This window comes from Berghia stephanieae, chromosome 14, assembly GCF_034508935.2.
Source record: "Berghia stephanieae isolate SIO BIC M18660-M18661 chromosome 14, UCSD_Bste_1.3, whole genome shotgun sequence".
Lineage (NCBI taxonomy): Eukaryota > Metazoa > Mollusca > Gastropoda > Nudibranchia > Aeolidiidae > Berghia > Berghia stephanieae.
In genome coordinates this window covers 5,229,920-5,243,896 of record NC_088373.1, presented here as the reverse complement: position 1 = coordinate 5,243,896, position 13,977 = coordinate 5,229,920, and the positions used below count along the sequence as shown (strand labels likewise).

At 38.3% G+C, this 13,977-nt stretch overlaps 1 protein-coding gene across 1 annotated transcript; it reads right to left on the bottom strand.

The window, feature by feature from the left end:
• Positions 1 to 3,007: 3,007 nt before the first annotated feature.
• LOC144959638 (uncharacterized) lies at positions 3,008 to 6,292 on the bottom strand. Its single transcript, XM_078892295.1, has 2 exons — positions 6,040 to 6,292; positions 3,008 to 4,446 (listed from the first exon to the last, which is right to left on the bottom strand). Exons 1-2 carry the CDS (start codon positions 6,283 to 6,285, stop codon positions 4,237 to 4,239), a joined length of 456 nt encoding a protein of 151 aa, XP_078748421.1. The 5' UTR covers positions 6,286 to 6,292; the 3' UTR covers positions 3,008 to 4,236.
• Between the last annotated feature and the right edge of the window lie 7,685 nt (positions 6,293 to 13,977).

Here is a 13,977-nt window from a genome sequence, read left to right as displayed (position 1 = left end):
CACTACAACACAGTGTTTAGTATTTATATCTGTAATCAAAGTATTTCTTTAAATTTTATGATGTACAAGAGAAATCAGAATGAGAAAATTGTCGGTTGCATCGTAATAAATGTGACGATTTTCCTATGGGTGATACGGAGAAGGTTAAAGTTCAGCATTTCCACAAGTTGTGCTGCCGTCAAGTTTTCATTCCGAAAAACAACACACACCCTCTTCAAGATTGTAAAATAAACTGATAAAGAAAATGACAATTATTACTTAGTAAGTGGAAGACATTTTTCGTAATCCTTATCAAAAACACTTTCATCAATTGTACTGGTGAACGTTACTAATGGATAATAGGTAGGAAATTTCTTGTCTTTTAAGTAATGTATCACCAGGACAGGATGACACTCGGAGTTCATTGCTATTCGATCTATCTTCTCATCATTCACGATGTATTCATATGAGTCTAATGGACCCTGTCAAACAAAAGAAAAAATGGATATGTGAAATAGTGTCAAGTCAAGCAGACACATTTTATCTATATGTGTCATAGATTCATCTTTACTCAGGCTCACAATCTTCCAACAGTTTCAAGTAAAGTAGACACATTTTATCTATATGTGTCATAGATTCATTTTTAATCATACTCCCAATCTTCCAATAGTGTCAAGTAAAGCAGACACAGTTTAATTATTTGTGTCATAGATTCATCTTTACTCAGGCTCACAATCTTCCAATAGTGTCAAGTAAAGCAGACAATGTTTAATTATTTGTGTCATAGATTTATCTTTACTCAGGCTCACAATCTTCCAACATTATCAAGTAAAGTAGACACATTTTATCTATATGTGTCATAGATTCATCTTTACTCAGGATCAGAATCTTCCAGATTCCAGATCCCAGGGTGGCTGAGAAAACCCTGGAAGATTCGGCAAGCTTCGATTTAAGATATGAACCCCACAGCAGAAGATTTTATTCAGAAAAAAAATCATAACATTGGTTCTACTTGACATAGAAGGTAAATTTAAAGTGGTAAATGATGGGAACGGAGTGGTCTACACCACTGCATACATAAGTCAATTTATGAAATTTAGGACATCTTTCCTGGTTTTTCTATATTGTCTTTGATAGGGAATACGAGAAATGTACTCCTATAGGATGATTCTAACTTTCTTATCAATATATTATAATAGACAATTTTCATGTGCATCGATTTGTTTGGTTATTTATTTATTATTTTTTTTTTGGGGGGGGGGGTTCATCAATTACAACATAACCCCTAGAGCTTTTGCGGATGTGAACACTGATCATTTCCACTTAATCTGCACCGTAAAATATAATGTACTTTATATAGTGCAATATCCGCTAAATGTGCTCAAAGCGCTTTACAAGGGGTCCCTGGTCAATAGCAACATTTAACATGTAGGACGGTACATGACGCCTGTTAGGAGATATCAATTTTTTTTGGACGTGTTAACATCTGTAGAAGCTAGATTAAGGATTGGTGCGGCTATGTGGTCTAGTGGTATGACTCTCGCTTTCGGAACGGAAGGTCCTGGGTTCGAGCCTCGCTCGGGGCATAGTTGAGTGCTAAATGTGCTCAAAGGGCTTTACAAGGGGTCCCTGGTCAACAGCAACATTTAACATGTAGGACGGGACATGCCGCATGTTAGGCGATATTACAATTTTTCAGATACAGACAACGCTGTTAACGGCCAGGTACTGATTTTACACCTGAGTGCGGTGAGAGAAAGTGAGTAAACAGCCTTTTCCAACGACTCAACTATGCGCCGAGCGCGAGGCTCGAATCCAGGACCTTCCGATCCGAAAGCGAGTGTCATACCACAAGGACACATAGCCCAAAAGGTACCTACAGAGTTTTTGATTTCAAATGATTTTTTTTTTTATATAGCCAAACCGTCACAACACAGGACAGAGGGACAGAATACACCGGTACATGTGCAGCTATTTGGTCTTGTGGTATGACACTCGATTTCGGATCGGAATGTCCTGGGTTCGAGCCCCGTTCTCCGCATAGTTGAGTCCTTGGAAAAAAAGCTCTTTACCCAAATTCACAAACATGCTCAAAGCGCTTTACAAAGGGTCCCTGACCAACAGCAACATGTAACATAAAGAACGATACATGACGCTGTTATGCGATAATACATTTTTTTCCGACAGAGACAACGCTGTTAATGGCCAGGTAGTCATTTTATACCTGAGTACGATAAGAGACGGTGAGTAAAGTATCTTTTCCAAGTGCTCAACTAAGCGCCAAACGAGGCTCTAACCCAGGACCGTTCGATTCTATTGCCGTTGTGATAGGCTTTAGATATGAGCACAAGTACAATTATAATCTGGAGAAATAAACGTATTTTAAACATTGACCCCAAAAACTCCCCAAAAACTTCAAATATCCATTCATTCAGTTTACCCCCATCTTACCAAATATTTCACAAACCTGGGACTTTGCTATGAAGACGACAAAGACGTTGACGACGACGACGACGACGACGATGATGATGATGATGATGATGATGATGATGATGATGATGATAATGATGATGATGATGATGATGATGATGATGATGATGATGATGGCGATGATGATGATAATGATGATGATGATGATGATGATGATGATGATGATGATGATGATGATGATGATGATGATGATGATAATAGAACTGAAAAACAAAACAGCACACAAAAAATCCTAAATGAACAAAAAGACAGGAATAACGTCAAAAAAAGAAAAGTCAACAATTATACATTTTTGCCAGCATACTTTTATTAATGTTCAATCTTAATGTCTCCTCTTAATTAATAGGTATTGCTTTTAAGTATAACGATACTACAATGTAATTAATTATAATACCTCAACCCCCCCCACCCCCGCCCGCCATTAGAGACGTTGCTAGCTGTCTTGACTTCCCACAAGTGCACCGAGAAACAGATTTTAAAAATAATAGTTTATGAAGATTGCAAAAGCATTATAACAACATGCGGAATAATTTTATTAAACAAATTCATTCGTATATTTTGACATTGTGTGTTACATTCATTTTTTTAAAGATCATTTTATATTATAAGATAATTTGTGAGATTCTATTAAAAAAAAAAATAAAAATAAAAAAAACAACAACTAATCTTTGCTAATCTTAAGCTGTTTTGCTTTATAACATATATTGCTATTCGGCACTGAGTCTCATCGTAGCCATCTTTAATATATATAGCCTGACACTGACCAAAAAATAAATTGAGTCAAAATGCCAGTCTTTGGCCACAAAAGAAAACAAATCGTGAGTTGTATTCAATAGTTCAACCAATGGGACCACTTGTTTCCATGAGGGCTACTAACGACAACTCACTAGGCGGTGCAAAAAAAAATAAAATAATGACGACAAAATCCCAGTCATTTTGGGTTTCAGTGTCAGGCCGTAGCCATCGTTATGTTATAGCCTGATACTGAAATCCAAAAGGACTGGCAGTTTGACGTCATTATTTGTTTTTTGCACGGCCTAGTGAGCTGTCGTTAGTAGTGTTCATGGAAACAAGTTATTTCATTGCTTTAACTATTGAATACAACTCACTATTTGTTTTCTTTTGTGGCAAAAGACTGGCATTTTGACGTCATTTTTTGGTCAGTGTCAGGCCATAACTTTACGAAGGCCACGAGTTATAGCGTGGCCCTCGTAAAGTTATAGCCTGACACTGACCAAAAAATGACGTCAAAATGCCAGTCTTTTGCTACAAAAGAAAACAAATCGTGAGTTGAATTCAATAGTTCAACCAATGAAATTACTTGTTTCCATGAGCTCTACTAACGACAACTCATTAATGACGTCAAACTGCCAGTCCTTTTGGATTTCAGTATCAGGCTATAACATAACGATGGCTACGGTTATAGCCTGACACTGACCAAAATATGACGTGACGTCAAAATGCCAGTCTTCGGCCACAAAAGAAAACAAATCGTGAGTTTTATTCAATAGTTCAACCAATGGGATCACTTGTTTCCATGAGCCTTACTAACGACAACTCACTAGGCGGGCAAAAGACTGGCATTTTGACGTCGTTTTTTGGTCAGTGTCAGGCTATACTTTACGAAGGCCACGGTCAGGCTGTAACTTAACGATGGCTATGGTCTCAAACATAGTTCAGCACTTCGACAAGCCGTGCTGCCGTCAAAAGCCACATCCCGAAAAAAAACAACACATGTTAAAATTGTCTAATAAACTGACAACTGTCCTATTCAGGAAGAGAACAAGCGTAGTAATCGTGAACAAATACATTGTCATCAATGGTAGTGTTGACATCCCTCCATCCGTTAATAATGGGTTGTTCAGAGCCCTTATGGTAGTCGAACGACACCAAAGGAATACACTTGCTGTTTACCGTAATTTCTACCCGCACATCATCTGTCACGTGGTATGAATATGTGCCACGTACATCCTGATTCTGCCAAAGAATGAAAAGTGTGTATGAAACAGTACAGACAATACAGTGACATTTATCTATAGATAGAATGCGGTTGGCCAAGGAGTTCACAACATTGCCATCCGGAAGTATAACGGACCAACACACAAACTCTGTGTAACCATGAACTTTTATAGTCTGGTTAATACAGTTTAGTGAGAACAACTCACAAACGCGGATGGCAAAAACAATAACAAAGGCCTGAGTGACGTCATCTGCATATTATCTATATGGATCAAGTACATCTTGCCAAAGAAATGAAAAGTGTGTATGAAACAGTACAGACAATACAGTCACATTTATCTATATGGATCAAGTACATCTTGCCAAAGAAATGAAAAGTGTGTATGAAACAGTAGAGACAATACAGTGACATTTATCTATATGGATCAAGTACATCTTGCCAAAGAAATGAAAAGCGTGTATGAAACAGTACAGACAATACAGTGACATTTATCTATATGGATCAAGTACATCTTGCGAAAGAAATGAAAAGTGTGTATGAAACAGTACAGACAATACAGTGACATTTATCTATATGGATCAAGTACATCTTGCCAAAGAAATGAAAAGTGTGTATGAAACAGTACAGACAATAAAGTCACATTTATCTATGTGGGTCAATCATAAACTATCACTGTCACAGTCTCAACTTAAATCAAGCTCAATATCTTCCAGATGTCAGGTCCCAGGCATTATTGTAGTCCAGGAAAAGGATTCTTTGATACTCAATATAAGATTTAGATAAGATTTAGATAGATAGATAGATAGATAGATAGATAGATAGATAGATAGATAGATAGATAGATAGATAGATAGATAGATAGATAGATAGATAGATAGATAGATAAATAGATAGATAGATAGATAGATAGATAGATAGATAGATAATAATAGATAGATAGATATATAGATAGATAGATAGATAGATAGATAGATAGATAGATAGATAGATAGATAGATAGATAGATAGATAGATAGATAGATAGATAGATACATTGTGCGGCTATGTCGGCTTATGGTATGACACTCGCTTTTAGATCGGAAGGTCCTCGCTCGGAGCATAGTTCGAAAAAGCTCTTTACTCACATTCTCTCATTGTATTCATGTGTAAAATGAGTAGCTGGCCGATATCATCATCATCATCATCATCATCATCATCATCATCATCATCATCATCATCATCATCATGAAAATCATGATCGTCATTATTATTATTTATATAACACCACAAACATTTACAATCGCGGCAGCATAAACATCATCATCATGATCATCATCATCATCATCATCATCACCATCATCATCATCATCATCATCATCATCATCATCATCATCATCATCATCATCATCATCATCATCATCATCATCATCATCATCATCATCATGAAAATCATGATCGTCATTATCATTATTTATATAACACCACAAACATTTACAATCGCGGCAACATAATCATCATCATCATCATTATCATCATCATCATCATCATCATCATCATCATCATCATCATCATCATCATCATCATCATCCACATCATCATCATCATCATCATCATCATCATTCCCAGTATACCTTCTCCCACGGTACAATCCTATCATGGATTAACGTGGCATCGTCCGGTATGCATCGCTTGTAAAACATAAATCCCTTCAGTGGATACCTCTGACATTGACCAATGGGAATAAATACGTAAGCATTCTTTGCAAACAAATCATAGACTTCCGCCACTTTTCCGGCCGTCTTGTGGGTCAAATTTACCCCAAAATCTACTGTCCAGTCAATCCCAGAAACAGATCGAGCCCTGAACCTCTCAGGCATACAACAAGTGCTGAAGGAACAACGAAGGCTAAAACCAAAATAACGTTCATCTTGAATCCAAAATCTGTAAATAAACATGAGGAAATAATAGGCTTCAATAGTCGTGACGTCACTTTCCCTCGTAATGAAGCATAGTAACTTAGTAACTGGTTCTAAACTATCGGAAAAATGGCGGACGCCCTTATGAAATATTTCTACGACGAGCATAAAAGTGTATCCAGAGGATAAAAACATTATAAATCTGATCATGTTTGGACTTTTATGCATTCTGATTGCATGACATGTGAAAGAGTTCTAGCCAGCATGAAGAATACAAAGTACCGATTTTTTTGTTGAGAACCAAGCTGCTCGTTGCTGGGCGACGTGACATCAGACTATTGAATCCGATTGAGACATTTTATATTTTTCACCGCAACTCAACATGATATATCATGAGGCAGCCATGCGGAACCGTCACAAATGGACAACGGATAGGAAGCGGTTATGTGGTCTAGTGGTATGACACTCGATTTCGGATAGGAAGGTCATGGGTTCGAGCCTCACACTCGGCGCGTAGTTGAGTCTTTGGAAAAAGGTTCTTTACTCACATTTTCTCACTGTACACAGGTGTAAAATGAGTACCTGGCCGTTAACAGCGGTGTCTTTGTCCGAAAAATTGTAAAATCTTCTTACAGACTTCATATCCCGTGCTACATGTTAAATCTTGCTGTTGACCAGGGATCCATTATAAACCGCTTTGAGCACATTTAGTGGATATTGAGCTATATAAAGCTCAATATATAATTTAAATTTAATGAGAAAGCTGGGGAGACCCCCGGGAAAGTAAGAAAGGAATTAATCCTAGAATGCAGTCACCACAAAAGGCAACTGGTTGAAAGAAATGGAGATGTCTGGTGGATGCCCTGCGTGCCTCAAGGCCCGAAGAGGATTAAGTTAGTAAGTAATCCCATGAATCAGCTTAACCCTCTCCTTACCAGCCATTTTCAGGATTTTCCCCAAAACTTCATAGCAAACCAACACAACAATAGAATTTTTTTATCACTCAGACACAATAGTAGTAAAGTTATTGCCATAGATAATTTCTTTAGCAAAATATGTGACCCATCGTCTCAAAACGGTATGATGTCAGAACCAACCATATGCTTAAAAGCCGAATTAAATGTTAAACTGGTCAAAAATATAAATTGTTGACATTAGCACCCTAAAATATGGTATCCATTCTCCTCTAAAAACATACAAACTCAACACAAGTGTGATATTTCTGGCTTTAAATTCAATTTTCAACATCTTAACTATCCCGATTTAATACCGTTTTGAGACAAAGGGTCACATATGCTCTTTCAACACACTGTTCGTTTTCTTGAAGTGTTATGATATATAAAAGAAATTTGAAAAAGAAAAATGTTGGTTGTATCGTAACGAATGTGACGATTTTCCTATAGTTGGTAAGGAGAGGTTTAGACATCCTGTCACTGAAATAGTGATGTCAACTCATTATCAGTGTTCCGAAGGACTGGTTCCATACACATTCCCAATGATTTATAAATGAAAAGAGTAGAGAGTTTGATGTCACAATATTTCTACCCTATTTCGGTTGTTGAACAACCTATTGATATTCATCCCTTTTCTACTTGGATGTAACTCAGAAAGTTTTAGATATCACCTCCTAACATATAAAATTAATCACGTTTTATTTGATATTAGCATTTCAATAGATGAATATCCGTTAAACGTGCCTAAGTCATTTTACAAGTGGTCTCTAGTCAACAGCAATACTTAACATGTCGCCACTTAGGAGATATTACAATTTTTTTCCGAAAAATAATCCGCTGCTAACGGCCGGGTACTCATTTTACTCCAGAGTAAAATGTCATCATCATCATCATCATCATCATCATCATCATCATCATCATAGCGTGTTGCTCCAACACTGAAACCACTCCACAACATCTGAGGAGCAGACTCCTAGGGCAGCTGAGCCCGTCTGGCATTCTCTAAGGATGTGCTCCATCGTCTGCTCTGGGCATCCACGTGTACACAAGCTAGTCTCAGCCAGTCCCCACTATTTCATGCTTCAGCTGTTCTCCCAAGTTTTGACCGTGCTCTGTTCAGTGCTACACTTTCATTCCTGGGGCACTCAGTTCTTTTGTCGGATCTTCAACGCCTTCATTGGCATGATTATCCCACTCCCTCGATATGGAAAGCCTGTATACAGCTGCATGGTCAGGGTTGATGCTTTCTTCCGTCATGAAGTTCTTTCTAGACTTCAATCTACTTTTCGTTGGGCTGTGGTCATGGAGGGGGTGGATTGGGTCCATTTCCTGTTTATATTTCTGGGCTTTGGAAGTAGTGGCTCTTCGACTTTGGGGAGATGCAATGCCACAGAGCTCTATCACAACTGGTGGATGTATCTGGCCACGAAAATGGCGTTGCTGGAGGTTTGTAGACAGGTATCACATTGAAGGGTCTGCTTTCAATTCTGAGAATTTCCAAACCCAATAACTTTTACGTCCTGGCTGTATCTCACTATTGATCTGTTTTTGACGTAGATATCATTACCATGAAGATCGCTGCCATGTTGTATGACTAGGCGCATTCCAGGGATGTTGGGTGACACCAAAGAGTGTGTAGGGTAACGTAGTTACCAAGAGCTCTCACTTCTCTTAACCGCAATGCTATTGTCGCGTTCCAGGCGAGACAATGAGGTGGGTGTGCTCCGCGTGTATCAAGCGCGCTAGGCTTACTGATACAATGAAGAAAATACGAGTAGAAGACGGCAGATGCGTGGCTTCACCAAAAGCGGGAAGTGAGAGCTCTTGGTAACATAACAATCGTTACCTACACGCTCTTTGGTGACACAGTCTTATGCGTCTCTTTTCGACAAAGTATGTTTGCCTTGAGGTTGGACAGTAATTCTATCTTTGATGATGAAGCTAACAATCGTAAAAGTGTTCATGGTGAGGACTGACAGGCTATCATTTTACCGCCATGAACATGGAAGAGTGTTGTTGGTGTTGTGCGTCTTGTAGCAATCGATCTCCAGCAAGGGATTTCAGGGAGGCGACGTGGATGCTTGATACATGTGGCCTTGAGTAAACTGTGAGAGATTATGGATAAAGAGCCTTTTCCAAAGACTCAACTATAAGCCGACCAGACCGATATTGGAACATTGGTTATAATGAGTCCTTGGCCGTTAACAGCGTTGTCTCTGTTGGAATAAATAATTTTAATTGTATGCGTCTTCTTTTTCCTCCTCTTCTTCTTCTTCTTCTTCTTCTTCTTCTTCTTCTTCTTCTTCTTCTTCTTTTATCATCCAGATTTAATTTCTTTTTGCTAGGTATAGCTATTAAAACTTTATATTCTGTAATAGAGAACATATTGTCGAACAATATTATGTATAGAATATGATTCTTGCTTTTCTGTTTGAGTTTGATATGTCTGTGTGTTGATGGGTGTAATGTTTTGGGGAATATTCTGAAAATGGTCGTAAGAAGAGTTTTAATCTAATGTGTTAACATACACAATCAACAGATCAAACTCAACACATAGGCGACACATAGCTCTTTCCATCAACCAAAATGAGAATAAAACAATCTGCCAGAAGAAAAAGTGACAGCACAAAGTCATGTACAATTTATGGCTGCTCTGAGCGCATACATATTACAGCGTTTGTCACTAGAATGACGCTGGCTGCCTGAACGACGACGACGACGACGACGACGAAGAAGAAGAAGAAGAAGAAGAAGAATAAGAAGAAGAAGAAGAAGAAGAAGAAGAAGAAGAAGAAGAAGAAGAAGAAGAAGAAGAAGAATTGATTGAATTTATAAGTGCACAGAACAGTCGCCATTTATTTAAAACTACAGCCCCAAGTATATTATTATTATTATTATTATTATTATTATTATTATTATTATTATTATTATTATTATTATTATTATTATATTATTATTATTATTATTATTATTATTATTATTATTATTTTATTATTATTATTATTATCTAATCATGAAAATGTACTTACCTGTGTGTCCAAGATTCAGGGTTGTTTGTAAAATAAGTAAATGGGGCACGTTTTATCTATCTTCTATCTCAATAATTATTACAACCATTATTTTTTTTCCATTTACAGCCCACAGGAAAATAGACATACACACGTTATGTAATGTGGTCTGACCTAATTAGTTTATTTTCAACACATACCTTATCTATACATAAAAATAAATTATTTGCAAAATCTCTCTCTCTCTCTCTCTCTCTCTCTCTCTCTCTCTCTCTCTCTCTCTCTCTCTCTCTTTTTTTTTCTTTTTTTTTCTTCTTTCTCTCTTCTATCTCTCTTTCTTCTATCTCTCACTGTCCTATCTATATATAAAAATAATTTATTTCCAAATTTTTTTCTCTCTCTCTCTCTCTCTCTCTCTCTCTCTCTCTCTCTCTCTCTCGCTTAGTCTCTCTCTCTCTCTTTCTATCTCTATCTCTCTCTCGCTTAAAACTCTCTCTCTCTCTCTCTCTCTCTCTCTCTCTTTCTATCTCTCTCTCTCTCTCTCTCTCTCTCTCTCTCTCTTCTATCACTTGAAAGTGTCTTTTATATGACTTGTGAGAGTTTCATTCCTTTAGAATGATTCTATTTTCCTTATCAATATATTTATATGACTGGGTGGGGTTCCTGACCTCCCATAGTGGGCAGGGGGGGTACTTACTGTGTCTTCTATCCCCCCTTATCTGTTATCCAACATGCTTTCTATTTTTGTCTTGGAATGAGATTACTTGGTTTTGTCATGGCCCTGGTCGGAGTCCGAGCTGGGAGGGAAACAGTCAAATGCATAGTTATTGTTTTGGGAGATGATATTTTTTTCCTTGTAAATCATCTCTCTGTTATGTATTATTATATTTGTATTATTGAATTTATAATGTAAGCATTTGAATGTATTCCTCTTTGTTGGATTTTGTGCTTGTGTCCGGATGAGTCATAGGTGGTCTCAAACTAAGTACTTTGATCGTGTGCTCTTGGAATCTACATCGGATCCCTATTTGTTCCAAGTTTCCTTATGTCTTACTTTTTCTTGGGTGCTTTATTTGTAATTCTAGAACTTTTTAATATCCCATTTTCTTCTTTTTTTACTGGCGCTGATATAACCTAAATGTGTTGCAAGCGCCGTAAAACCCTTAAAAACAAAACAAAAAACAAATATTTATATTAGACAATATTCATTGTGTTATTTCATTCTTTTTTGGGCCCGTGTCTTGACAGCAGAACGACGTGTGGATGTGTTGAATTTTAAGACTGAGTGACGAAGATCAACACACTTTAATTCTCTCCTTATCAGCCATTTTCAGGATTGTCCCAAAACGTTACACGGCTATGTGGTCTAGTGGTATGACACTCGCTTTCGGATCGGAAGGTCCTAGGTTCGAGCCTCGCTCGGCGCATAGTTGAGTCCTTGGAGAAGGCTCTTTACTCACATTCTCTCACCATACTCAGGTGTAAAATGAGTACCTGTCCGTTAACAGTTAACAGCGTTGTCTCTGTCCCAAAAATGTGTAATATCGCCTGACAGGCGTCATGTCTCGTCCTACATGTTATGTGTTGCTGTTGGCCAGGGACCCCTTGCAAAGCGCTTTGAGCACGTTTAGTGAATATTGCGCTATATAAAAGCTCAATTAAAAAAAAAATTTACACACAAACTAGCACAAAAATATATTTTTTATCGCTCAAACACAATAACGGTAAAGTTGTTGCCATACATGAATGGGAGCGATCTATATTCATGTTTTCGTCAAACCAGGTCATCAATCACAATTGGATATTTCTTAACAAATGTAAACACGCTGCTTTGTTTACTAAAGTTATAAACATACACATGTGTCAAGCTGAATAAAATGGCCAATCGAGACGTTAGAGATCTAAAAAGTTGTGGACACATTTTGCAATGTGACCAAGGACCTCGAGCACATGGAAATTTAATATAGATCATGCCCATTTCTTTAGCAAAACATTCCCAACAACACACTGTTCATTTGTGACCCTCCGCCTCGAACCGGTATTAAGTAGTGCGGGGCGGTCCTTGGCAAGCTTAAGGACCACGGTCCTACGGTCCCTGGGAAATGAAAACCGCAAGGACCGGTCCTAGGACCGGCGGTCCTTTTCGACATTGAACATTCCTGAGAGACCGTTTTGACCTTTGGGACCATGGGATGGTTCATTCTTGAACCGTTAAAGACCGCTACACGATGAAAACCGTGGTCTACAGGAGTAAAACACACGGAGTAGTCACACTCATTTCAAATTGTAACCTAATTAGAGAAGAGGGGTGATGCCTTCTTTATTTGATCACAGTACTTCATTGTTACTTCGATAATTTAGCGTGAATAAAATTTGAAATTTATCCCCATTAACGGAGATAATGGAATCACCCAAGGCGTTGATCGAGTTGTTCGTGGCGTTTATACACACACGCAATCTACCTACCCCCCCCCCCCCCCACACACACACACAATGAGAGGGCAGCGAGCATTGAAGAGTAAGAGAGAGACGTGAAGTTATAATAAGAGGGGCTGGATGCGGTAATAAGTAATAAGTAATAAGTGGGGTCGATGGTGACTTTTCGCCAGATCTAACAATCCCAGCTACCCATTCACTGCTGAGTAGACAGGGATTCAGAAAAAAACTCGACTGCACCCGGGATCGATCTCTGGCCCTTTGCGTATAAAGAGAGTGCTCTATCAACTGAGCTATCGGGGTCCCCAAATATTCTATTGGACCTTTTAAAAATACAGACGTTATAACTGTTTTTTTTTTGGAAGGAAGAAACTAATGAAACTCATATTATTTGATTAGTTAAAACACCAAACGAAATTTTAATATTATTGTATTATTTTAAATGACAACAATGCGATAGAAAGGAGTGGCGACAAGAGATGGACAAAAGAAAACAAAAAATCAGACTTGCAACTTGCTAGGTTTGAGACACACACACACACACACACACACACACACACACACACACACACATCTTTAGTAGTCACATACATTTCAAACAATATTATTGTATTATTTTAAATGACAACAATGCGATAGAAAGGAGTGGCGACAAGAGATGGACAAAAGAAAACAAAAAATCAGACTTGCAACTTGCTAGGTTTGAGACACACACACACACACACACACACACACACACATCTTTAGTAGTCACATACATTTCAAACAATAACCCATTAGAGAAGAGGGGTCATGCCTTCATCATAGATCATTGTCATTGCGATCATTATGGTGTAGTAAATTTTGAAATTTACCCCGTATAATGGAATCGTCCAAGGCGTGCGCCTCCTGTTCCCCCCATCTCACACACGAAAGGGCGGTTTGCGGAGTGGAGGGAGGTGGTCGTCTGCCTCTATGGTCGTCTGTGTCGTTTAGTGTATGGCAAAGGGGGGTGGGTGCGATTAAGTGGGATGGGTGGTGATTGGTGGAAGATAGGCAAAGGACCGAGGCAACGAATCGCTGGGGAAGTAGTATGTAGGGGAGGGCATCCGGGTCACCAAAAGGTCATCGATGCTTTAGGTTTTGAGAAGTCAGGTCATCGACGACTGAGAACTTCCCGACCTCTACTTAGTTCTCGATGCTTTTCTCGTCTCGAGAATCTTGGTCGTCGATGCTTCTCGTATTGAGTCCCGAGTCCCGAGTCTCGAGACTATACT